General features: G+C 42.3%; 1 protein-coding gene and 1 long non-coding RNA gene across 8 annotated transcripts in view; one reads left to right on the top strand and one right to left on the bottom strand.

Annotated features, from left to right (window-relative positions):
- ZDHHC20 (zDHHC palmitoyltransferase 20) overlaps window positions 1-22,365 on the bottom strand; it is a 49,290-nt gene extending 26,925 nt beyond the window's left edge. For 3 of the 7 annotated variants that reach the window (XM_086881877.1, XM_086881878.1, XM_086881879.1), the window contains exons 1-2: window positions 21,971-22,196; window positions 4,277-4,303 (exon numbers count right to left, since the gene is read on the bottom strand). In XM_086881877.1, coding sequence (XP_086738003.1) covers window positions 4,277-4,303; window positions 21,971-22,088 — 145 coding nt within the window. In that variant the 5' untranslated portion in view covers window positions 22,089-22,196. Of the gene's footprint in view, window positions 1-4,276; window positions 4,304-21,970 lie in introns of all 7 variants that reach the window. The other 4 variants (XM_086881874.1, XM_086881875.1, XM_086881876.1 and 1 more) reach the window with 3 other exon arrangements.
- LOC147654234 (uncharacterized) lies at window positions 22,283-27,163 on the top strand. Its single transcript, XR_015284753.1, has 3 exons — window positions 22,283-22,370; window positions 22,633-23,575; window positions 23,673-27,163. It is a non-coding gene; the product is annotated as an uncharacterized LOC147654234 (long non-coding RNA).
- Window positions 27,164-27,626: the final 463 nt, after the last annotated feature.

Raw genomic sequence — 27,626 nt, 5'->3', positions numbered from 1 at the left:
AGCTGCCTCTGTACTAACTCCAGCAGGTCCATGTGCTCCCTTGTGCTGGGACCCCAGAGCTGCTGCAGCCCTGCAGGTGGGGTCTGAGCAGAGCAGAGGGGCAGAATCCCCTCCCTGGCCCTGCTGCCCACGCTGCTCTGGATGCAGCCCAGGACACCTTTGGCTTTCTGGGCTGGGAGCACACACTGCTGAGCCACGTGTGGCTTCTCATCAACCAACAGCCTCATGTCTTTCTCCCCAGGGCTGCTTCTCAATCTATTCTCTGCCCAGCCTGTACTTGTGCTTGGGATTGTCCTGACTCATGTGCAGGACCCTACACTTGGCCTTGTTGAACTTTCCAAAGCAGATTTTGAAGGAAAAAACAGATCAACAAAACCTACCTCCCATAAACCAACCAAACAAAATACACCACCAAAAAAAAACACCCATAAAACAAAACCACACCCACCCCTCCCCAAAGAAACAAACCAAAACACCCCCCAAACACAAAAACCCCAAGCCCCAGAACTGAACACAGTCTCACAGCCTCACTTCTGGCATGTGACTAACCTTTTTGGATAAAGATGATGCTGTAATTCTGTTCTAGAATATCACAAAGTAACTGATTACTCACTGACCTACGTAATTCAATTTAATTTCTACTTCTAACAGAAACAGCACAGTACTGTGCCATTACAGAAGACACTGGTCATTAATGACAGTTAAAATCCTTAAACAGGGGTATGGAGAGTACTGCACTCCAGTCATGCCAGATGCAAGTTAAAGATTTTCTATCTGCTTTCAAATCATCTGAGAAATACAAGCTGAAAAAGTCCTATTACAGTCACAGTGAAAATAAAATGTAGCTGGCTTTAGGAGAGAGCTCAATAAATTTTCTGAGTCTTCATGATATCGCTGTCCTAAAGACCAGAAATCCAGACCTTATGACCCAGGAAGCTCCTTCCAATCTTGTTTCCTCTAATGGTTTCTTTTATCACTTGTCAAGAGGAAACAGATCAGTTGTGCCAGAACAGCAAGTCTTAGAGAAGTCATATTAAATATTTATATTATCTTCAGTTGCAGTTAAGTGGGAAATTTGACCTACTTTTCTGTACAGATGGAGTCCTTTAAGAAGCTGTAGAATGTACTTCAGGGATGGCAAAAAAGGCTTAAAACTTTGGGAACCTCCAACAGCTCAGAAAATGCTTATGCACAGTCACAGAATACATGGCTTTAACTTATCATCTTTCAAGATTTTCACTGCTTATTGCAATGAAAACAAACAAACTGCATTTGACCTTTCGTCAGAGAATTATTTTTTTTACATTTGCCTCTGATTCCTCCAACCTTATGGGCAGATTTGGCAAATTTTCAGCTGTGGGGCTGAAATTGCCAGAAACAAAACCCTTTTCTAAAGCCATCCTAAATTTGTCTCCTGATAGGAAAGAACTTTTATATTACTGTAGTAGGCACTGTATAATTAAAGCTGTCTGTTATTAAAAAAATACCCTAAATTCAAACACAATGTGGTTAAGCTATTAAAGAATGAGAAAATGGTTTGGAAGAGAGGAGAAAAGCACATAAAACTGGAGTGGAATCAGTGGCACAGATCAGAACTTTGGTGGAGAAGAGGGCGAGAGAAATTGAATAGAAGGAAAGAGGAAATGAGATACGGGAGAGGGCAAGGCACAGCAAAACTAACTTACACAGTAAACAGCTATACTCTGTCCATAAAAATCACCCAGAATTCAGATTCTTTTGAAGAATTATTTTTAGTGCACACACAATGTGTCGAACAGCAGAACCTAAAAGCTTTGTCACAGGCTGTAAATGATCCTAAAACACATAGATTAACAGGGACCACAGCTGGTTGTGTCAAGGGTACAGAAGATCTGTGCCAGTGCTACCAATATTTATTAGATAGAGGCAGCTATTAAAGTGCTCCTCATGTAAGAGCTCTTGCAATCTGTCACCACCATTAAAAGCCAAGGAGTCAGTCAGTAGTCAGTGATGGGCACCACCCAGGGAAAGACCCAGGGCTTCACTCTGAATAAATTCTTGCTTCTTTTCCTACTCCCATGCTGCCATTCCTACTGTGATTACACATAACTGTCCTGTCAGTGCTCACCAGGAAATGAGAGGGAGGGAAGATAACCATTTTTAACAGTTTTCCTTAACAGTCCATCTACCCACTACTTTGGATATCAGTAGCTCCTCTACAGACTACTCCCTAAAGCATCTTGCATCTGTTTCCAGTTCAAATGTAAACTGGATTCATTCCTAGTCAGCTCATTCTCTTGTAATTACAAGCTAGATGGAAAATACAACAAAAACCTCAAACCCCAGTATCTGCCAGTTTAGCCAGACCCAGTCACAAGGAAATCCTGGCTAAACTAAGGCAAACCAGGATTCTCCGTGCCATGTTGCAAGTCAGTTCTCTTTAAAGGCACTGATGCATACTATACCAAATTTATGGCCTCAGGAAGACAGTGTCTTAAGACATGCTCTCAGAATCCTCCAAAAATATGCTAAGCCCTCCTAAAATTTACCCTTAACACTCTTTTCTAAATCATTAATACTACTTCCAAGACAGTCAGATTACAGAGAGGCAATAATATATAACAGTGGTATGTAACACTGTTAACGGAGATTCGGAGTTGACTTTATTCCCCTTTCCTAATGGATATAAAACTAGACAAGAATATAAAATTACAAAGAAAAAAATGAGCCTTAATGGGGTGAAGAAATCACCACTAATTTAATCAAAAGTTGCCATTATATTCAAATAATTTTACTGCAGTACTTATTACACTGAAATATGGAGCAAAACACACTTGCTAAGATGCATATTATTGATTTGCATATCAATATTTCTGGTACTTTGGTCTTTCAACTTTTCTGATGTTGATTCCTGGCTATTGCAAGCTAGTTTATATGAACCTTAGAGAACTTATGCCAGTCTTTTTTTCAAAAGGAAAAAAGACTTCACATGTAATTTTAAAATCAACTTTCATGGTTGATCAACTCATGCATACAGGATGCCTATGCCATGATTCAGAATGGGATGTGCAAGCAGTGTGCAGGTGACAGTTATTAAGAACCTAACAGGTTCCAGTGATACTGTCACTCTAATTAATTAATCTTGCATTTTCCTTCTCTGGTAGATTTAGAAGAACCTGTTTCAGTCAGACAGGCACTGCATTGGAAATAGAGATCTTTGTAACACAAACACTGCTCTGCCAGACTTCCTTAATGGATCTTGCCTTTCCAGAAGAACTTAGGAAGCAAAACTTATTCATCTATTTGCAGAATTTTGTGAAGTCAAGGTAAAGCCCGGCTGTAAAATGGGATGGAAAAGATCTGGTGTAACACAAACTCACATCTTGAATGGTTTATAGTTTATTTTCAAGATTTTTCTGCTCGTTCAGCTCTCCATTGGAAATTGAAAACCAACAAATTCCATCAAGATTCCCTCTTTTTACAGTGTTCTGGTAGATATTCACCAGGAAGAAAACTGCTAATTAGCTTCTAGTCCAGTGTTCTTTTGCAAAATATTTAAGAGATGAGAGCTTTTACCAGTCCAAAACAGCCCCCTGTGGATAGTTAAAGTGCAAATCCATGCTTAATCCACTGCTCATGTTCCCTTTAAAATGGAATGAACTCCCAAACAAATATTCCAGCAACAATATGATAGAATTTTTTTTGTTAGTTTGTATTTCTATCACTGTGTACTACTACCCACTGTGGCATATACTTGCTAAAGCCAATATGAAGATTAAAACTTCTCAAAACAAGGCCTCAAACACTACCTGGAAATTTAAGCTTATAATGTGTAGCCACTTTAGAAATGGTTGTGTTTTGCACAATTTTAACTACTCCTTAAGAATTGTGTTCTGAGGAACTTGGTAATCTGTTTGGAAAATACTAAGCAGTACAACAACAACTCATCCTCTTCCAGAAATCTTTCAGGTCATAGGCCTAAACAGAAATCAGAATTGTGCATGTGCTGCAGTTCCTTCTCTCTTCTCCTTTTTCTTAGTAGGGACCCATTTAAAAATAAATGCAAACTTAAATCATAGTTGCATTACTTGCATTAGTCACAGGTCTTGTCATCATCCCAAGTTTGTGCTATTAGAAACAAAACAGACTCAACTGTACAATATTTACCTTGTTTCTTAGCACTAATCTACTCACTACACAGAGCTCCACATAAAGGAGTACATTTCAATTCTATGTCACTTAGATTTGCATGCAAAGCAGCTATTCATGTCTTCATAAAAAAAAAAATTAAAATTACCTTTTTCAGCAGTTGAAGAAATAGTAACTGGAAGAGAAAAAAAAAAAAAGTTAGGTAAATTTGTACAGAATTAAATAATTAGCTAAAAGCGAGATATATGAGGTAGTTGACTTGTTCCAAAGCATACATCAGGTGTTAGCAGAGCCTCCCCACCCGACACCAGGGTAAAACAGGAGTCAATATTCCTCCTGCCAGCCCTTGATGCTTGGTGAGTTACTGGAAGAGCTGAAGGGATGCACTTCCTGAGGCTAATGAAGTGAGCACACTCCACAGACAATAATTAGACAGAATTTATGCATATTCCCCTTCACACATGCACCTAACTAATTTTTCTGAGTCAACAGCTAGGCCAACAGGTGTACCACTGGAAAGCAGAAAATGAAATTAAAAGTTCTAACAAAAATCCCTGTGCAACTGTTACACGTAACCTACTTCCTTAATTTCTTCTCTCCCTTCTCTCTTCCTGTCACATAGTATTTTGTGCTTTTTTTCTCCCTGACCTGAATTTTTCAGGCATAGTTAAAACCTCTCCCACCTCCTTATCTCCTATAGCCTCATCTCTTTTTACGCCAACAGCAAATTCCACTGTTCAGATCTACCTTGTATACTGCCTGACTAGTACATCTTCCTGCCCTCAGGCTTCTCCAAAACCTTCACTCTCAGTTTATCAGTTCAAGGATGATGCTGAACGGAGAGCTGCTGTACTTGTTAGTTGCTGTGTTCATATCCCTTCCCTCGCTGGATCTCTTCCTTGGACACTGACTTACTGAAACTCAGTGAGGAAAGGATCTTTCCTGATTCCATCTTACACAGTAAATTAAAGTTTCTGGTCCCCAGCATGAGCAAAATCCTATCAGAGCACGCTGTGCCTCCTGCAGTTTATCTTGGTACACATTGCTTCCCCTCTCCCAGCTCTGACATTTCTACTGTCATTAACCTGTGCAAAAATTCAAAAGAGCTTTTCCCAGATGCACACTAGACTCTTAAATCTGAAGGGCTTGAGTGTGTATTGCAGACTTCCTCTGGAAGGGCTGCTTTGTTACAGAGGTGGCATTTGTCATTTTTCTGTAGATACCTACAAGGGAAAGGGTCTGCAACTGTATTATGCACCTGTGCCTCTTTTTATGGGCAACAAGAGGCATAATGAGATGACACCTCAATGTATAGATGACCCCTTTTTGTTCAGACATGTTTTAGGGTTTTTTCTTCTTTCTTGCCCCCCTCCCTTTTCATTAAATGCCCACCTTCTGTCTATACACAGAAGCCTCTGCAAAGTTAATGGAAAAGGTTCTGGTTCCTTCCACCTAAAGGAGGAGGAAATTACCATTGTGAACATAACGATGTTGGCTTCAAACTCAAGGAGATCAATCCTAAAGAACAGCTTCATTTCACATTAGTTATGCATACTTGCACAGCCTGCTCCCATGTTTCTGCCTGAAATTCCACTGCACGCTTCAGAAGCCAAATTATTCTTAAAGCAAATCCTTTGAGTGTTTTTGCTTAAAATTTTACTAATGTGTTATTTCTCCAGCTAAAATGTTTTCAACAATGCAAGAAGATAAAAATTATTTAAAAAGTGGAAAGTAAAATAAGTTTACAGAGTATATTTGTTTAACTTAAAAAAATACTAAAAGTACTTTATATTTAGCTTTGACTTTGGCTTCTCATAATTTAAGTAAACACCTTTGCACACATTCATTCATAAATATCTATTTCCTTGGACAAGAAATACAAAAAGTTCTTAATCATCCTCTGTTGGGGGTGGGACAACATAGTTATCTATAAAACTTCAGGAAATCTTTTTGGAAGTAATTCTGGTTGATGTACTCCTTAATTTGTAACCTCATTTCTGCTGTCAGCACAAAACAAAGCTGTGAGCCAAATCTGATGTTTGAAGACTTAGAATAATGAACAGGTTTTACAAGCAAGAACAAGACAAGATGAAAAAAAAAAAAAAGGATAGTATTTTATCACATGTGGGACTTCATCAAGAAGAGCCCTAAATAACCTTCAAAAAATTAATTAAGTTTCACAGCACCAGGAAGATGATTTCTCTTTCACACATAGGTCCCTTAGGTTAGAACACAGTTATTGGACTGTGTAGAACAGTTTTCATTCGAGAAACACCTGCAGTTTGAGGTAAAAGCCAACATGGAAATGCTTGTGATTCTCATCCTGTCTTAACATCCTCAGATGAAATAAAAGCTGTCCTGTTCTCTTCTGTCTCAGAGGCTCATGCAAGTTAAATGTTACTGTTTCTATCCTTTTCACTGTTCTAATGCCCATTGTCAAGCAGATTAAATGAAGCCTACTAGTCCAAATTCACTCAGCAGATGGCACATGAACAGTTTTACAGGATCTTTATACTCCAAAGTGAAGCCTTTCTTCACATAAGTTAATAGTCAATCTTTATGTAAAAAAGACATTTAAGTATTTGCTAGGCAGACCATCTAACAAGAAGCTTTGTACCATCAATAAATCAATTCTTGCTTTTGAACTCTATATCAGGGGAAAAAAACCTCACAGAACATGACATTGCCATTGTGGGCCCCATCCCTGGCCTGTAGTTATAAGTTTGCTCTCTATCACTTTTCCCCTCCACTGCTTCTGATGTCTAGATATGGCTGCCAGCTTCTGCTAAATTAGTACTGTTTTCACTTCAAACATTTTTGAAACATGATTTCTTGTTTAGGAATGGGATGGGGGAAAAATCCCAAGGCAGCAGTGCCTTTTGGCTTATTGGTTTATTTTTTTTTTAAACAAAATAAACACTGCTTATGATTTATATGTTAACCTCAGGATGCAACAGCACTATACACTAGATAGATGCATCAGCAAATGTTAGTGCCTTAAGCACTGCAATCAACACAAACTGTCCATGATTCAGAAACATAACTGGTGTAAAACAGCTTCTCTTTTGAGGAATTTTAAAATATATTGCCATATCAGTCTATTGCTCAGCTACAAAAAGAAAAAATGTTATTTGGATTTGTTTCTTAGTATTAAGTTCCTGGTTTTGCGAGAAGACTTAAGAAGTTCTACAAAGATATTGCCAGGGAAGGATAAAACATGACCAGACAGTGAAAGCTGCAGTTTACTTCAGTGAAAAGAGCTCAGAAGCAGGCACTTGCATGCCCAGGCACATGGAGCTCTCACTATGGCCTCAGACTTTCAAAGGATTCACCTCTCAGTGCTATAGCACCAGGGATGTTGAACAAAGTGAACAAGCCCTGTCTGTCTGACTGCAATGCAGAGCTTTATCTTGGCTACCTCAGGGTTTCCAAAATCAGTATAAGGAAGGAGTGCAGCCAACCTGCTTGTAAAGAGAGGTAGACAGGCCTACACTGAACTTCAGGCTGCTGCAGCTTGCCCAGGGATGTACAGGTGCAACATGCTGTCAGCTGGTCCACTGAGCTGCTTACACACTGGACAATGTTTTGGGGTCCCTGCAAGATGAAGCTCACAATTTCAAGTATGTGGAATCACTTTCTACAGAACACTACCTCCAAAATGCAGCATACAGCCTTTATCAGGCTGGATTCAAATCTACTTTATAACTGTCCACTTAAGAGGACAAACAGAAATCACAAACATTTGATTTTCACAGAGGAAAAAAATTGTCTTAGCTTTGATTTAGACACATAGCATCACCCCTGGCAACAAGAACTTTTTCCTTTATGACCCCAGTTGTTGGTTACACTTTCCTAGAAACTCTTCCTCACATTGTTGTCTGTTATCTTTCATCTCACCTATGTCACAAGAATGAAAGAGGCAGAAGCCTACAGTTTTATCACAGGAAACAATCCTGCAGACACAGGGATATCATTAGCTGTATAACAAATGAAACTGGGGGAAAATGTCACTTGTTGGAAGCATTCTTCTTGGAGTGTGAACTGATAGAAATGTCAACTTCAGAAAGCTTTGGAGCATTCTTAAAGCTGCTTCAAGGAAACCTCTCAGAATATCTCATCTCTGAAAGAAAAATATGGTTTGCTTTTAGTTTCAGGATTATTTTCAGGGTTGCTATGAAGTGTTCAAGCATCTTCCAACTCACTGCATAATAGGAAAAAACCAAATCTCTCTATTCTGAGGCAAAGTGGTCCTATGATCTCGCAAGACCTTTCAAGAGGCATGCTAAAAGACAAGACATTTGCCTTCAAGCTTGGAATAAACTCCCCCCCCTCCCCCGCCAAAAACATCTTCCTACTCCCCTAAAAGGCATGTTCCAACCATAGCTAGATATGTTTCTTGCAGAGGAAGAAATTCAACTCTAACTAATATAGAAGTATAGCAAAGGACAAGAACTGATCTTGTTACTGAAGTGCTATGCTTACTTCCCCATCCTCGCCCACGATGGCTCTTAGCAGGAGTCATACTTCGGTTATTCCAGCCTTTCCATAAATTTCAAAGTAACATTCACATTTTGGCTGACATTCCTTAAGGGTGGGAAGAAGGAGTGATAAAAGTGCAATTGCATCCCTTCACCAGATGCACAGGCTTAACTTCTCTTAGCTTTCAATGAAAAGGGTATAAATAAATAAACACACATACACACATATATATACACACACACTCATATATTTCCAGAAGTTACCAGTACTGAAATTCAACAGAAACCCCCCACAGACACTGCCCTGTCTGCAAAGGCAAGCACCACTGACATCATCTCAATATTTAATTTGTTCAGAAGATGGCATTTTATTGAAAGTGTAACTTAGGTTTATGGTTATATAATTTCTATTTGCAAATGTAGACCTCAATCACTCCCAAGAAGCTGGTAGAAACACTATTTATTTACTGATACAAGCATGAAAATGAGTAAATTTCCCTGAGCAAATAGTCATTTGGCTTCTGTAACAGGGCAGCAACAGAATACAAAGACCTTAGCACTATTCTCTAAAAGCCTTAATTCTGTGACCTTCCCACACCGAGATATTTCTTATTTCCCAACTGGCAGGCACTCACTAGGTGCTCTCCTCCCTTAACAGCTGGGAGTTGTTTTAGAAAAATGATTCAAGATGACTGAGTTGACAGCATCATGTAGCCAAAAGCCAACGCAGAAAGATGCTGCCAGGTCCTTGCTAAAAGACTATGGGTGTCCAGGAATCACACACTCAATTTCCACCATGAATGTTCTTTGCAGAAATTTGAGCCATATGAGCTGAGAATTGTTTTATCTTCATATGGTGCTAGACTGACGTATTTCAGTGTCAGATATCCAGGAACAGGACACAGGTTCTTCTGCTCCCAGTGCACTGCCAGGGGATTCAGAAAGCAACATTTTCTAGAATGGTGCTGCAGGAGATGTGGCTCAGCAGGCCTTCGTGCTGAGCCAGCACCAAGAGTCACATTGCCACACCATGTGCCTCAGCAGCAGCACTGCCTGGGGCTGGTCTGCAGCATGGCTGCACCATCAGCCAGGTCTGACACGATGCTTGTCTCAGAGGTGTGGCATGTGGTGGACAACTCTTGCTGCAGGGTGTATGAAGTTACCCCTCTTGACCATCTACCCACTCTCCTATGGCAGACAAACAGCAAAAGTGAGCACTCACCTTTGCAGACACTTTGGGTTCATGTCTGAACTACCAATGAAGTTGGTAGCTACTACACTACAAGTTTTTTGTGACCCCAAACAGCAGGGCATTGCAGGGGTGAAGGGAGAATGACAGCAAGTGGCCTCTCACTGTCCTGAGTCATGCACAGTCATGAGAGGGGAAAAAAAATGCTGCCAGGGCCACCAATGCCTTAAAGCACACAAGCCAGAGCCCAAACTCCTCACACAGCCTGTGCTCAGCAAGAGCACTTGAGAGAGTTGCCTTGTGACTTCAAGTGATCACAAGATGATGCCTTCAAAGGCACTGCAGGTACTGCATGTGGAGGAGGAAGAAAATGCAGACAGGAAAGAGACGGTACAAAGGGGGATGCTCTGTTTTATGACCACATTTCCTGTGCTCATAATTGCAATGCCCATTGCTACAGGATTCAAAGAAGCATTTATCACAGGGATGGGCAAAATGAATGAATAGTTCAAACAAGGCAGTTCAAGCTGCACTGCAGAATGTTTCTGTTATTTGTTACCAGCTATCATTATGATTTATGGTTTAAAAAATATGAACATGATTCTTTCACTAGAACAAGTAACTGCCAGAGGCTTGCTGCCCAGCAAATACTCTCTTATCACAATAATGAAGCAGCATTTTATTTAGCCAAGGTCTTTTCAGCCTCAATGCAGAGAGCATCTGCATAAATACAAAGTCTACAGCAGAAATTAACATAAGCAATGCAAGAGACTTCTTGGGTATTGAGTTACATTTAGCAATGAATCAAGCTACGACAACTGGGAAGATTTCTGCCATGAATTGTGGGAACAGTAAATTATGTGCTACCACTTCCACAGTTCAAAAACATAGCCACAAAGGCAGCTGACTTCTGGAACCCACAAAATCCTAGAGATGGTTTCTTACCTCTGCATCTACAAAATATTTTTGAAAGTTATACCAAAGGTCTCCTAATGGTCTCAGCAAGGGTGCCTGCACTTTTTAAAAGACTTAAAAACCAAGACTTACGCTTGGTCAGCATGCAGAAGAAAGTGTTGCCAGGTCAACCTCAGTCCCACACTTGCATCCACACCAATTATAGAGTATTAAAAGATGTATCAGCCAAATAACTAAAGGATTTTTCTAAATATGAAGGTAGCACTCAGCTCTAACAACGTACCCGGCTTGCTGTCCCTGAAAAGCTTTATTCCCCAAGAACCACTACTCACTTTCAATTTACCATAATTGCTCAAAAACCCCCTAATGTAACTTGATTTTCTTCGGCTATTTAATCACTATTGACACTGCTCATTCTATTTGCATTTTGATGAATTTTAAAGCCTAGAATTACTTCCACACACTTTCTTCAGCTGCTTATTCATATTACTGGACTTCATTAAATTCTTTACCAAAAATTCTGCTTTATCATAACAGTAACAGCTTTATTGCTCAGTAGCATGGAAGTGCTGTGCATAAATTGCTTCCAATATTGCCTTTAAGCTATCAGAGAGAGCCAAAAGAAAGCCTGGTTTCTTCTTGAAAGACAAAGAGACCTCTTACTTGCATCAGTCAGTGAGCTGTGCTCTCTGGCACATCAGGGAATAGGAAAAAAAAAAGGAATTGACAGAAAGGCATGGAAACTCATAAGCATCTGAGTAGAGCTCGCTAATGTCCACACCATTAATTAATTACATTTACACTTGAAGGAGCGGTATTTATCCTCAGGCTGGCCAGATCAAGCTCATAGTAACACTACACTCAAGTATCTGCACATGTGAAAATACTTTTTGTGTTAGGAATAATTCCAGTAGTTCTGTAGCTGACACTACTAGGAGACTTGTAAGAGATAGAAGTGACAATCAGGATAATCAGCTGGTGTTGACAAACACTGTGCTGTACAGCGCTGTCTTCCACACCCTGCACAAGATCAGGTGTTCTGCAGGTAATATCAGAAACTGTCAGTATATTTAAAGTAAAAACCAAAGCAAGCTAAAATCCCACCCAACCAACACACATTTTCATAACAGTATTTTTCAAGTAATTAACAAGTTACCAATTCTTTTTGATTAAAAGAACACTAATTTGCAGTTTGTGGCTGCCACTCAATAACTTCCTTGAATATAAAGATCACTTAAAGCTGACTAAGACTCACGACATTACTAGTACATCCATTCACTTCCACACCAGACAGATGAAAAAAACCAAGTCTTTATCTATTCCACAGAGCTGTGAGATATGATGGCAGGAGAACAAAAATCCCAGACAGAGCTGCTGTGACCTGCAGACCTGAACCCTCACCCAGCAGTGAGAATAGTCAGCAGCTGGGGAGGGACCTGCTTTGCTAATCAGGCACCATGTTTGGCTTCAGACTCTTCCAAAATCAGTTGTTTCCTTGTTTACTTACTGGCCCTGCTTGCAACAAGTGTTTCCCCAAATGTGATGATAAAATCTCCTTGTGAAACTCTGTGGATAAGGATCTTGTAAATCTCCTTAGAAAGTATTAGGCACTCTGTTTTCTGAGAGGAGGATTTTGCTATCACCAAGTCCACTGAGTAACAGAAGAAATCGAACTGCCCAGCAAGCTGACCTCCGGAGGCTCATGCATTATGTCACTGGATTCCCTAAATGAAGTTTTAAGTTTGCAATGTTGGCCAGGACTGGTATTTGCCACCTGAGGTTAAATATGGAGCTACCTATGATAAGAGCTAATTTTCAGCCAGCAGTGCACTGACAAAAGAGTAGCAGTAATGTAATCTACATTAACTCCTATCAAGATATTAATAAGCCAAGCTCCTGGACTCAGCCCTTCAAGGAAGTTTTGTATTGAAAAACATACAATTTAAAAACAAGTATATTAGTTGTGAGAGAGCAGTGATGGGGAATTCCTGTCTTCAATAAACTGGACTTGTAAATACTAATAAATATTTAGTATTTTTTTTAATTATAAAAATATTTATGGAACAAACAAAGGCTTAAAGACCTCTCATGGTGATTTAGGGAATCTGTTCATATATGGCTTATCAAGTTGATTGATAACAAATGATGCCATCTTTTGATGCTGGAGGCTTTGCTGCTTGTTCTTTTGGTGAAACAAAATGTTATACATTAAACCTTATTTAGACTGAAACATCCTGAGGGAACGCTTGACTGTAGCTAAATCTACACCCTCTAGTTTCTTTGCAAAAAGGAAGAAATAACAGCAACTCCCCAGGAACATAAAAAAAGATCCTGGTGTTGCAGAGGGGAAAAAAACACTGCTAAAAAAAGGACAAAGTTTTGAATAGAGGACAAGGACAGAAGACACCATTTTGTTGCACCAGGTCTCATTTAAGTACCAGATTCCTTAGGAATATGAAAAAGTGACAACAGCACAAAGACTGTGTGAGCCACTGCAAAGGGACTTCTGGATATTCAGAACATCTAGACTAAGTCTTCGATACTAGTCCAGAACTAACAGAGAGGCAAGCACACAAAAGAGCAGAACCTATCATCCAAGAGTTCTCATTCAGTAACTATTGCTTCCAGCAAATAAATAAATAAATAAATAAATCCTCAGAGCTCACCTGCCTCCTTATAGTTCACCACATGTTCTTGGAAAGCATAAAATCAGGACTCTAAGAAATACTGTAGATCCTAATGTCTCCAAGGGGAGAACAGTCCTGCCTACTGCCCCTCAGAGATGCATTAAGGCTCCCAGGGCAAAACACTGCAGGGCTGGCACGCTGCCTAACAAGAAACAAGCAGGGCTTGATGCATGCATAGTTCCTACTAAGAGAATTAACTTGCCTCATCTCCCTAGGCTATCACACACACCGTAACACAGTTGCAACAACACCCTCGCTTGCAGGCGAAGTACTCGAGTGGGGCACTCTGGTGGGAACAAATGTTTGTGATGTCCAAGAAACGACTGCTGCCGGTTTAACACAAAAGTCAGTGACCACAGTGAGCTGTAGGAGTTAGATCAGGAGTGTCATTGCTTCTAAACTCCTCCAACTAGGTGCGAGTTGGCCCAGACCCTTAAAGCTGCTGTCTCTTGAGTGGATACACAATAACCTCGTTTGGGATGGGACCAGGGCATGCATCAGCTAAAGACTGGAGAGAAGTCTCAAGACTTCCAGAGAAGGCGTGCAGCAAGAGGAGAGCGCTGTCATGTGGTAGGAGACTACCACAAATCCTGAGGCATGGAAGCACAGCTCCTGAGGCTCTGCATGTGCCTGAAACCTTCCCCAGACCATTGCTTCTGCTCACAAACAGATTCCCGTTTCCACTCTTAACTTGGCAATAGGGTTCTGCAAGTGTGGGAAGTAGTGAGAAACACTGGATATTTACAGCTTTGAGGATGTTAACAGAAAATGCCCACACAAAAGAGAAAAAATAACAGAATCTAGTAGTCAATGGTCCTAAAGCTTTCCATTGTCAAAATTTATAATTTGTCTAAATTATGAATTATTACAGAAGTTCAAGCCTACTCTCTGCCACTTGCTGCTTTAGCTTTATCTTAGCAGGTATCTTCCATGGAACAAGGCCATAACATCTCTGTTTGCAATTACAAAGCTGAAGTCAAACTTTTCAAAAATACACTTATTTAAACTCCCCCAACGTGAAACTTAAGGAGCAGCAGATTAAATAGATTAAAAATAAACACACACAAAACATACCCACAAAAATTCTATGCATACCTTGCATCCTTTTTCAGATACTGTAAAAAACCCCCACTTGAGTTCTAGTCACATGGGATTTTTCAAAACAGAACAGAAACCAAACCCTGCTCCAAGTTTTGGGCTCTTTTGCAATGGTCAGGGTAGATCTGCAGGTCACAAACCAACAGACGTGAAAACCTTCAACTGCAAAGCAATATGAATACATGGAAATACACTTCCTTTCTCTCTCTTCTTTAATCCAAACTTGACAAAGCTAAAAGCAATGACTACTTGTCATGAAGAATGGTACAATAACAGGTTCTCTCCATTCACACCCATGACAAGGCAATAGATGAGGTGCTTGACATAAGTTTTAAGTCTACCACACACAACTGCAAACCAGCTCATACAATAACTATCTGTTTAGGTCTCCTCAAATAAATGTCTGTTTCTTTCAAGGCTACTTAAATTTAATCTGTGTTTCATTCTCCCTGCACTGGCAGCTTGCCTAATTCTAGATGAATTACTTCAAGCTCTAAAATATTTTGTCACGAAAAGGTTTAAAAAAAGGAAAAAAATCCCAACCAAACAGCTATCTCTGTACTTAGCACTTCACAAGAGATGCATAAAAATCTCCCAACTCTGGAGACAAATGTGAAGCATGGAACCATTTTAATCATATGATCTACAGAGAGAGGGTTTCAAAGCAGCATTCTTTTGTGTGTGGTATTTCACTTGTGCATCTCAGTGTGTATTTAAGACAATGCTGCACCATCTACAGCATGAGAGAGACTGCTGCAGAAACTGCAAAGGCAAAGCACACTGTTCTTGTGATCCACTTGTCTTTGATAATCTCACAAGACAATTTTAAGAGTCAAAAGAAAAGTTGAAAAAGGAACAGGTGAGCCATTTGGTCTTTTGGGAAAAAAGGCAAAGCAGAGGCTTGAAATGCTGCAAAGGGGAAACTTCTAGCACAGATAAGGGAAGACAGTCAAAGATTAGGTACTCTACTGAAGATTGTTGGGAGGAAGGAAAGCAGAAGAATGGAAAAAAATCTGGCTTCTTTGTTTCTAAATGCAGGAGAGGAGGAGTAAAGCACATCCCATAGAAAACAGTTTAGTGACAGCAGAAGGAGGTAATATTGAGGAAGTGGCTAAAAGAACAAATGTATTTGTTGCAATCTCATTATCCCTTTCATATCTGATTCAAACCTTGGTGGAGATTCAGCTTGCACAAAAAAAAGTGGTCTGTACTTAACTTACTGAATGTTTCTCTTACATTTCATACATTCTAATGAGAAAAAATTGGATACTTATCGTATTACAAGAAGATTATGTACCAGCTGGAAGAAGCTAATGACTGAGATCAAAACTCCATAACAGCTGTTTCAGGAACCTACAGTTTGTAACACTTGTAAGGAAAGTACCTGTTAAACCAGCATAAACTCTTCCAGTTGCAGGAAACTGTTTAACAAACAGTGATGTACTGAATGGGTAAAAAATTAATGGCACAAGCCCTCAGCACTTACAGGCACAATTTTAGGCAGACAATTAGAATCTATCTTACTCCCATTTTCAGGCACAGTCTTGAGTTCCAAGAGTAAAAGCAGGTCCAGTGCCATCCTAGTATTTCAACTATCACAGGTATACAAGAACTCAGCTCTGACACCCATCTTTTAACTCTGTAAATTCTTTGATTATGAAGAGCATATTACATTAACTCATAAAAATATGAGCCAGTAGAGAACAAATTTTTAATTATTGAAATTTCAACAGACAGAAGAACTTGAAGTTCACTGTACTGTCAGTGACCTCAAAGTAATGTCTACTGAAAACATATGCTTGAAATTCTGGCTTTTATCCACGGCGTCTTTAGGAAAACAGAGACTCATAAGTGATGAAGGAACATAAACCCCCTGATTAAAAATGAAAGTGATATTTAGATCACTGTTCTAACTCTAGAGGCATACAGAAATCTCCTACTGCTGTTACCAGAGAAAAATTTGAGAGAAGTTATTTTCCATAATATTAAATATTCATGCTATCCAAGCCCTTTCAAAGCTAGAAGGAAAGCTTTATAGTCTGCATCTAAAAGGTAATCAGAAGCACTGCAGCAGTGAGTGATCATGGCTACAAGAAAGTAAAACCACAGGAAGAGTTCCTGCTTTAGCTCAGACACTCAGCTCCTTGCTCTCCCTAAGCCACTTCTCTACCCTACTCCAAAACCATCCTGCCCATGGACCAGACAAGTGCTGAGGCTCAAGGTAGGTCTCACACAAAGTATGTACTGCTAAGTTTCATCAAAGCCGTTGGACAGTAGAAGAGACAAGTCCAAACTCTCTGTGAGCAGAGAGCTGCTCGTTTTCTGCCTAGTCCCCTGAGCAAGCTAAGCAACACCAAACTGGCCACTGCATCACACTTCTTTTTGACCAAATGGTAATTAGGGATCAAGGAAAGATGCCAACTATTGCAGAGCTGTCAGGAATGGTTTAGCAGATGCAAGGACTGGGGTGGGCAGCGCAGATAGAAGGCAGGGAGGGAGAAGAGGGTGGAGTCCTGATGACAGAAGAAAGAGCAGACACAAGGTACTCCTCAAGAAACCAGGTTGTTGGTTTTTTTCATTTTTTCATTAGAGGACTGCCAAGAGAGCAGATCGCATTTTCATATAAAAGGCACACGTCCACCTGTCCCTATAAACTAGTATGACCAATGCAGTGCAAGGCACCATAGAATTATTTCTCCTCAGCTGAGCACTTAGTTTTCCAGTAATCTGTATCCAGTTGGAGCACCTCAAAAGGAATTCTAATTATCTATAGTAACAAAAAAGGTTCTCTTTTAAGATGACAATAATCATGCTTGTGCTGAGAGATTACAACAAAATTAAGTGTATGCAGAGTGGTTCAATTTCTGTATTTTTAAATTCATGAGAGGCACGTAAACATAGTTAACTAACTAATGATCTAACCTGTTTAATTTGCTTTCCTTTTCTTGACAGGTAAGCCTCTTTTCTTATGGGAATGCCTTTTACATGTTTAACATGCAAATGTTGTACCTCAGTGCTGATACTTCAGCTTTTTCTGTGGCTTGAAATCAGAACTGCTGTTGGTATCACCTTGCCATTGCTTGAGAGATATTCATTAGCATTTTCAGTAGAGATTTCTTTTGGAGGAGGCAGATGGAATTACCTTCTCTCTGTTTATGCAACAGACTCTTCAGATGGGAGCATTACAACAAACCACCATGTGCTTCTCATAAGGGCCGTGCTTTGGGGAAATCAGAGCTAGCTCCCTACTGACAAGAGACATTGCAGTCTCCTGGAACAGCAAGGAGTATAATTTGTACTACTAACATGAAGTTATTCATTCTAAATTACAAACTGATTTGTTTGCCAGGATTTTAGAAATCCTAGACATTACACTGTATCAAAAAAAAAACAACAACCAAACCCCAACCTTCTGCAACTAGATGCTATGAAAAGAATACACAACTAGTTACTTCCATAGCTCTCAAAATCAGTTTTCCATATTTTGCAGACCCTGAGGCATGAAAACACTCATTCATTCACAAGCCCACTAAATATATAAAACAAGTCATTATCCAGAAAACTCCTGGTTCAGCAGAAGAGTCAGGACTGTGATTTTCAGAAAATGTAGTCTTCAGAATAGAAGTAAAAAGCTAACCTGATCAGGATTTTTTCGTTGTTTCTTTTTATTAAGACCAGTCACTACACTTTAGTTGGGAGCTGCAGACAACTCAAAGTTAATTTCCTCCTCTTTTTCTCAGTGCAAGACTGCACTACCAAAATCTGCAAGTGTTTTAGCAAAAGGATCGCCTGTAAGAAACGAGCTGACTTCACCCACCAACTCTGACTACATGTGACAAAACAAGTGTCTTGTGACCACCCTCTAACCAGTCTGCATTACAGCCCACCACCTACAAAAATGTTTGGGATAGATAATAAGATCCAAGTCAGCCATAAATGAAAGTGAACCACGAGAGAAGCACTTCACTCTTTCCGAGCATCTGAGGGATGTGGTAAGCAAACACAATCAGTCCAATTCAGCAGCAGCATAATATAGCCATTGTTTAGAAAATCAATGTTTAAAGCAAAACATGTTTTGATAACATGAAGGAACACGCAAAATGGTTTTAAACGAACAAAAAGCTATTTTACAACATCCTTTATGTATTGCTAGGTGTAGCAATTATGTATTGCTAGGGTCTGCTCTGCAGAGCAAACAGAGCGCTAGGCAAGTTATGTGTGAAAAGAAGAAATAACCTAGTTAGAAAGTGTTCATTCAGATTTTTCTACTTCAAAACACTTAAAAAAGCCCTCTGAAGGAGACCTGCCTTGAGTCTTTTGCAGTTCCTTCAGTTACACACGTTCACTAAATTTTTACACTATGCTAACATTCCCTCAATTTACACACATTTGGCTGCTTTCACCTTTCCAATTAGCATAATAGCTAATTTACTTGATGGATCACAACTACACAGCAACAGTGGTCTAAACAAGCCAGTGCTGAACATCTTCACAGAGACAGAATGATGCTGGCAGTTTCCATGGGAGAAAAACAATAGACAAGCTCATGAGTCTCCTTTCATCTTATCCACACCAGTCCTCCTCAGTGTTCACAGCCAGTGTGTAAGTAATATAATTTAGGGTTACAGAAGAGGCATAACCCAGTAAATACATATTAGGAGTGAATTACAGAGAAGCCTGAGTCCATCAGACAGCAAAAGTCATTGAGCAATATGTGAGTGCCCCATCAGAGGAGGGTGGGGCAAGCAGCACTGAGAAGTAAAACTGAAAGGAAAAAGGGTGAGGTTGACAAAAGAAGCAGCCCCAACTTTACCATCTTCTACTTTATGATACTACACTAAGCCTGGCTTCCCACTTGATCTACTAGTATGTCCAACCTCTCATAAATGACCAAGGACTTCAAGGAAAAAAAAAAAAACCAATCCAGAAAGAAGTAATAATTGGGGAAATACAGGCTTTCCCTCTTCCTGTTTCCTTGTTAGTATCACATCTGAATAGTTCTTGATTTTTTAAGAATAAACTTTGAAAAAAACACTGGTGTCTGTGGGGCTTTCATTTCTCTTTTACCCTATTTACTCAAATTTTTCTATTGTGTCTCCTCTTTTCTAAAGCTTCCTTTCCTCCATTTCTCTCTCCTTTACGAGGACACATCAGCCTCTTATCAAAGCCATAAGCCCTGCTTCTGCACCCGCCCCATGTGAACATCGGCAAAGGCCAGCATTGCCTCATTCATTAGCTGCGTGCTGGAGGCACATCCTTGCTCTTCTTCGCAGTACACAGTGCTGTCGTTCCCAAAACAATCAGAACATAGGGAGCACCAGCAGAAAGAAAACATACCTGCCAAGACAAACAGAAAATCCTGTATTTTGCTATAAATCCTCTCAATCCTGGTTTGAGCTCAACTGCAGAGTAAAAGCATGCAAAGGAAAAAACCCACAACGCCAGAAAGACCCAAACACAAAATCCCTTTCCTCTCCCTCGGTGAGATGACATTTCTCAAGAGTGTAAACAAAATTCAACAAATTAAAAATAAACAAAACCCAAAAACCTCCAAACTCACAACAGAAAAAACTCACAAAACAAATAAAATCCTTGGTCATCAAGCATGATTTAGACAAGTAACAACTGAAAAATTCAGTGACAGCAACAGAAGTCAGTAAATATTTTGCTTATTAAATGATGCTTTTTCTTAAGAGCCTGTATGTGCAGATATTAATAGAGCTGATTCATGAGCAAAAAGTGCCAGTCTTCTAGAAACCAGACTTAGGGATGCAAAAGCTCTCGCATCAACAGGAGCCAATCCTCTCAATAATTTTCACACAAACAAAACGTTAATGAACTCAGAAGAGCTCTTTGCAGATTCTCTATTTCCAAGATAGAGAAATCATTCACCAGCACCTAGTCCTGACCCACTCTGTGATCAAGACACAAAGCTCGGACTCAGAGCTTGAGGCTCCGTTCTCAATTCAAGCAGAGACCACCTGTGCGACCCTAGGCAAGTCTCTTAATCCCTGAGGTTTTGTTCTTTGTTTAAGAATAGCCCTAATCTGCCTTTTGTCATACTAATTAGACTGTAGTGGGTACAGAAAACTTGTAAAATGTGAGTCTATAACCTCACACAGCCCTTTTCAGGACTACTGTTACAGCTAGCCATGCCCCAGACCTCCAATAAACTGACTCAAATTTGTTTTCAAAAGTTTACAGTCTTTAGTATGATTTCCCAGAAAACCTATTTATTCACATAGACAACTGAACAAAAGTAATTTGGAAAGTTTGGATACACTGACATATTTGCAAGTATCTCACGTCAACATTTCACGTAGTACCTCAACAAGCATTATTTTACAGCTATTTAAACTTCAAATAACATTTTTACCAGTGGTTCATGTTCCGGTCCAGATCTCCAAATACAAAAGGCTGTGAAATATCATCAGCTTACAGAGAAGTTATCCAGAATACTAAGTCATCACAGAAAAAAATGAACTGATTATTGATAATGGAAGGCTGTCTATACCAATTTATCCAGATATAAAGTAAATGCAATTTTTTTTTTTCTAGCTAGGGATATCAAAGCATGTAGTTTACACAAATAACTAGTAGTACCAGGACCTACAGATACTAGACAGACCTACACGTAGCTTAAAATAGTTCACAGAACTTTTGAGGTTCTTCATTTCAGCTTCCTTACTTAAACACGTCAAATGCTCAGTAAAACCCGTTCCTCAGTTTTCCTATGCTGCCTCCAAGTTTCAGCAAGTCTGAGGAATACTGCACATCACGGTTCCCCTCCATTTACCCTGCCCAGAGAAAGCCAACATCCTCCTGAACTGAACTTTCCTTCTGAAGACAGCAAAGGGTAAATATCACCCTGACCGACATCGGCTGCAAGTCAGATTTATATAAAGACGAATCCTCGTCCAGAAAGCCTGGATACGGCCTGACAAAACCCCGTAAGCCCTAAATCCTTTCCCCAGCCCGCTTAAGTTGGATGTTTCCAGCCTCATAATGCTTCAACGGCACCGGGCTTCTGAATGAAAAGGAGGGAGGGGAGGCTCCTATACACCCTTAAAAGAGTTATTTGATACATCAGAAGGATGAACAACAGTAAAATAGAGGGGAAACTCCTCACGAGGAGACACGAGGGGCTGAGCCCTCGGGAAGTCCCTGTCCCCAGACGAAGCACCCTGGGCCTCCTTCCCCTCCCCCGGACCCGTTCCCTGCGTCTCCACAGGCGGCCCCGGGCCGGGACCCCGCCGCCATGAGGCACCTGAGGGCGGGAGGACAACAGGTAAACCCGGCCGGCGGGAGCGAGGCAGCGCCCGAGGCAGGCTCTCCTTCCGCCGCCTGAGCGAAAGCCTGAGGCGGGCGCAGGGAGAAGCGAGCCCGCCGGGGCGCAGGGGAGGAGGCGGCCGGCGGAGGGTCCTGCTCGCCCGGCCGGCAGCTCCCGGCGCCCGCGACCCTCCCGGTCCACTCACACACACACAGCTCCACCACGTAGGCGTAGTAGGACCAGGCCACGACCAGGGCGATGAAGGCCACGGGCACCCAGGCCAGCACCTTCTGGCAGCACTTGAGGACGTGGGACGGCGCCATCTTCCCTGCCGGGCACCGCGGCAGCGCCGGCGCTGCGACGGGCGGGCGGCGGCTGCAGCTCCGGCCGCCGCTGCGGAGCCGGCCCCGGGCGGGCCTGGGCGGGCCGCAGTGGGCGGGAGAGGGGCGGCCCCAGCGCCCGCCACCGCCTCCTTCTCGGGGAGCCGGAACGCCTCAGCGGATCGCAGGATGGTAAGGGATGGAAGGGGCCTCTGGAGATCATCCGGTCCAGCTCCCCCTTGCCAAAGCACGATCACCTAGAGAAGGTGACAGGAACGCGTCCAGGTGGGTGTGGAATCTCTGCAGAGAGGGAGACTCTATGGTCTGCCTGGGCAACCTGTTCCAGTGCTCTGCCCACCCTCCAAGGAAAGTTCTTCCTCATGTTGAGGTGAAACTTCTTGTGTTTTAGTTTATGGCCATTGCTCCTCGTCCTGTCATTGGGCACCATAGAAAAGAACCAGGCACCATCCCCTTGGCACCTGCCTTGGAGATACTGATATGTCTTGACAAGATTTCCACTCAGCCTTCTTTTCTCTCGACTAAACAGGCCCAGCTCCTAGAGTCTCTCCTCATAAGAGACATGCTCCAGATCCTTCATCATCCTTGTGGTCCTCCACCGCACCCTCTCCAGTAGCAACTTGTGTCTCCGGTACTGAGGAGCCCAGAATGGGACACAGCACTGCAGATGTGGCCTCAATGGGGCTGAGTCGTGGGGGAGGATCCCCTCCCTCGACCTGCCGGCCACATTCTTCCCCATGCATCCATCCTTCGCCGTGCACCTCGGGGGCCTGCCGCCCTCCGCCTCCCTCTGTTCGCACCGGCGGTGCCGTCTCGGGGTGAGATGCTCCTCCAGCCATAAAATCTGGCCATAAAATCTGGCCTTAAACCTCCAGGTTTGTTTTTTTTTTTTTTTCTCTTTTCCGCCGTCCTGGCCGGGCGGGTCGGTGTCGGGCAGGAAGGCTGTGGGACAGCTCCGTCCCCGGGCGCTGCCGGGCTGCTGCCTGCCTGTGTTCGCACTTGAGCACTTACACCGCTCAAGCAGCATCTTGGGTGCTGCAAAGGGAACTTAGAAATGACTCACTGCTATTTGCTTTATCGGCTGCTTCCTGAGCGGCGGTGAGCGCCTGACAGCGGCGGCCGCACCGCGACCTCGGGCGGGCACCGCCGCCGCCGCTGACTTGGGGGGCTCAGCCTCCGGAGAGCCTGAAATCTTTATCCTTACTCTGGCACTGGGATGCCGGGGTCGGAACGGCCCTCGCCATGGCAAACATCCCCATCTCCCTGCCGAGCCAGAGGCTGCTCGCCCAGCAGCGCGGCCCGCAGGCGGCTCCCGCAGCGCTCCGGCACCACCTGGCGGCGGCGGGAGGGACTGCCCGAGCCGAGGGGAACGGGACAGACAGCGTCCATAGGGAACAGACAGCGTCTGTAGGGAACAGACAGCATCCATAGGGAACAGACAGCGTCCATAGGGAACAGACAGCGTCCGTAGGGTGAGGGGTCAGGCTAGAACAGCTCCAAAGAGTGCCCTGAAAGAAGGCTTGGGCACAACAGGACTGGGTGGGGCTGGTGCCCTATAATCCCTGTAAGCCCCTGGAGCTGGTGCAGTGGGCGGTGGCAGTGAGATTGCCTTGGCAGGACAGGGGCAGTTGCCTGCTCACAGAATCACAGAATCATCGAGATTGGGAGACCTTCAACATAACTAGTGTCAGCCCAGCACCAGCATAATCACCCCTAAACCATGTCCCCAAGTGCCACATCCAGAACAAGTGTTCCCCTTGAACACTTCCAGAGACAGCAACCCCACTGCATCCTTGGGCAACTTATTCCAAAGTCTGACTACCCTTTGAGTGAAAAAACATGTTATTCTAATATCTAATCTGTACCTTCCCTGGTTCAAATTAAAGCCATTTCCTCTCACCCTCACCTGCTGGTGAGATAACAAATACTAAGGAGATTGCTCAGGAATTCAAAAGCCTGTGAGCCTTTTACAGCCCCATTCCTGGAAGAGTTCAAGGCCAGACTGGATGGGGCCATGAGCAACCTGATCTAGTGGAAGGTGTCCCTGCTCATGGCAGAGGGGTTGAAATTTAACAATCCTTAAGGTCTCTTCCAACCCAAACCTCTCTGTGATCCTCAGAGTGGGGACACTGTCCAAATGCCTTTTTATGTGTGGGAATGTGTGTGGGGGTGTTCATCTGCGTATCAGAGCAGAGGAATGAAGCAGTGACCTGTGGTCCTGATGTACAGGGAGCAGGGATGTGTGCCTGAAGATCAGTCTGGGATCAACTCTGGGTATGTGCATGCTTGTGCATTCTGTGTATGGGAGCAGGATCAGGGCAGCAGGGAAGGGGATTGCAAGATTGTATGCAGAAATGCAAGGGCTGCAAAAGAAAGGGACTGCAGGAGAGGGAGAGAGCTGGTGTAAGAACTTCAGTCCTAGTGGAGAGCTGTAAGGCAAGAGAGGAGTGACTGGTTACATGAACAGCATCTTGGTTATGGGGTTATCACTCTGACAAGAAGTACTGACAAGGATGGAGCAGTTTGGATTTCATGTGAACTAGGACAGTCTTGGTCTGACGTATTAGCACATCAGGGATATAATTAAAGTATAGTTAAAGTATTCCAGTTCCATTCACCTTCATTAATCATGGCACTTGGGGATATGCTTGAGTGGTGAAGGTGGCAGTGCTGGGTTAGCAATTGGATTTGATGAACTTAGAGGTCTCTTCCAACCTTAATGATTCCATGATTCTGTTTCTTAAGGGTGTCAAAACATGCCACAACTGCTGGCATGTGCTTTACCTTAAGATCTTATAGGACTGTTAATGCTTGGCCTCAGACAACGGGAAAGGATTTAAATTCTTGGTGTTGAAATAACACTTGTTAATAATGCTTTTAGAAGTACCTGATTTTACTTTACTTTGATACTTCTGTGTGCTTTTAATCATTTAATTGGTGTGTTAGTTTCTTAGTAGTGCATTCAGTGAAGAGACATTGTACTTCCAAACCTTCAGGAATCTAAGGAGAAGGGACCTGCACTTGGGAAGCAAAGTTCTAAACAACTTTTGCCAAGCATGTGCTGTGTGTAGCTGGCTGTTCCTGTGCATTGACCATCCTCTTGGCTGTGCTTCCACCAACTTTCCTGACAAAATCCCATGACCCTTCACAATAAGCACAGTTCCTAACATGAAGACCAAGGAGCACACCCATGAATAAAAAGGCTTAGCCAGCAAACAATTCACAGTGCAAGGGAAGATGTGAGGGGATCCAACATGATCCTCCCTATCCCAGTCTTCCCTGCCGATGCTGACTCCAGTTTTACCCACAGAGGTATCAGAGGAGCCATGTGTGTGTTGACATTCCCCCTTTCAGCAGGTCCACAGTGAGCTGCAGGAGCTGCCACCGCATGTGGTTTGGATAGAGTCTGATGCTGGCAAAGCTGGAAGCTGTGACACGGCTGGCATTTCAGTTCTGCATCAGACAGATGCCTTGGGTAGCATGGAAAACCAGTGGCTGCAGCATATACCTTGGACAGAAGAAACTATTTTTGACCAGCTACTATTCAGCAACATTTCCGTGCAGTGTTCCCATGTCAGGAAGCGCAGTGAGGCTGAATCAAAGAAGGACAACACCAAGGTTGTGAGGTGGCAGAGAGGGACTATTTATGCCCAGACAGTGCTCCCCACAGAGTTTTGCTGCACAAGAAGCCTCTTGGCACAGCTGGCAGGAACTATCATCTTCCACTTCTGAAAGCCACCTGTGATGTCTCTACAAGGACCTCTTGAGAAGAAATCAGCTCCTTGAATAGAAGCCAAGCAGGATGTAAGGAAGCTCTGCTAGGAATCACTGAACACCTGTTTGGCTTCAAATGGCTGCAGTGCAGCTTGTGCAAACTTTGCTGCCTGTTTGTTTGCTTGTGCAAACTTTTCCTCCCTTGTGGAGAGGGACTTGACACTTGGAGCAGACTCTGGGAAGCTGAAGAGCAATTCAGAATGCCATGTTGTGGGAACAGCTGCTCACCACATTCTCACTGGATCCCGTGATTGTCAAATATTGAAAAAAAAGGCTTCCATTTCATATCACACCTCCACTTCTGGCTGCCCACCTACTTTAGCCACATTAAAAAGCATGTAAGAGAAGTTAAACATTTCCCTTTGCAGCCTCAGTACCAGTTAAGGTCTGTTGCATTCTTCCAGATGTTTGTTGGTCCCAGACCAAGGCACTGCAAACACTTCTCCTACTCAGAATTACTCTCTATACTATTTAGTACTTGTAATCTACAACAATTTAATCTCCATTTTGCTTCTGTATTTTTTCCCTCTCAAAGTAGCTCATCTTAAATTCTAGGAGCATACAATCCCCAGGCAGAAGCAACCCAACCTCTTAGATGGAGACTGACACAAACCCATAATTTCTCTCATTTATTCTGTGTAATATGCAACAAATTTATTTTTTGGAGGCTTTGCATCTCGGATGTACACATAAAACCAACCGAGATTAGGTAAAGTATTTGCTCGTCACCTTCCAGTACAGATCATGTAATCTTGTACACACCAACTAGCAGTGATTAGTAGCCCTTGTTTGCATTGGATCAAATTTATAAATTCTGAGGATGCATTTTTGGTCAAACAGCATTTTAAAAACCTTAATTTCAGCCATATTGATTTGTTCTTTGCTTATCTAGCATCCTTTTAGCAGTGATATTAATGTTTCTTAAATCTTTTATTTATTCTAATAGCTGTTTCTTCTAATAACATTGTTTCTTTTAACTTTAGGACTTATCATATCATTAGTCTCCTTTTCTACAGGTTAGTGGCAAAGCATCATATTTTGGTATCCTTTCTTTTCAACAGTGAATGTAATCTTCTACCCTGTGACTCATCTGCCATTGCTCTAGGAATTACTTTCTGTGCATTATTTAAGTGACGTACACTGTGTTTTCAGTAATGTTTGCTCACTCTAATAGTATCATTTTCAAAGTAGATTAAAACAGAGTAAGAGGCCACATAATTTAAAACACAAAATCTGTATCCTGAAACAGAAAGCAAAAATAAAACATTTTACTGAAAAGTCTTAAACCAGTTGGTTTTCTTTGAGGTGATTTAAAGCTACCAGTTGCTCCATGGGCTAACACTAAAACTGACAAATTTCCCCTAAAGCAGTGGACCCGAGGCACAGTGTTATGGTAGAACACCTCTGTAGAACATCCTTTCTCCAGGAAAGTGCTCGTGGCATTCACAAAGCACAGGTTTAGTTCAGCGAGGCACATCTCCTGTGCTCCCTCTGCAGATCACGGAGAAAGGCCAGGGCCTCCAAGGCTGTTTCAGAGCAGCGAGCTTTCATCTGAAATCCCATGAGAAAAACTCCCCCACATTCCTCTGAATCACCTATGGAATACTCCTCCCCCCAGCTTTTCAAATCTATGTGTCTGAAATCTGGCCAACATAGACCCAGTCATAAACAGTGTTCTGCAAGGTGTTGTGTCCATTCTCCCACAGCCTGATGCCATCCACCACTCTGTCAGCCTGGGAAGGAAGGCCA

Source organism: Cyanistes caeruleus, chromosome 3 (genome assembly GCF_971803275.1).
Source record: "Cyanistes caeruleus chromosome 3, bCyaCae1.hap1.1, whole genome shotgun sequence".
Classification (NCBI taxonomy): domain Eukaryota; kingdom Metazoa; phylum Chordata; class Aves; order Passeriformes; family Paridae; genus Cyanistes; species Cyanistes caeruleus.
Note: the sequence above shows the minus strand (reverse complement) of the source record. Positions and strands in the feature narration are given on the sequence as shown.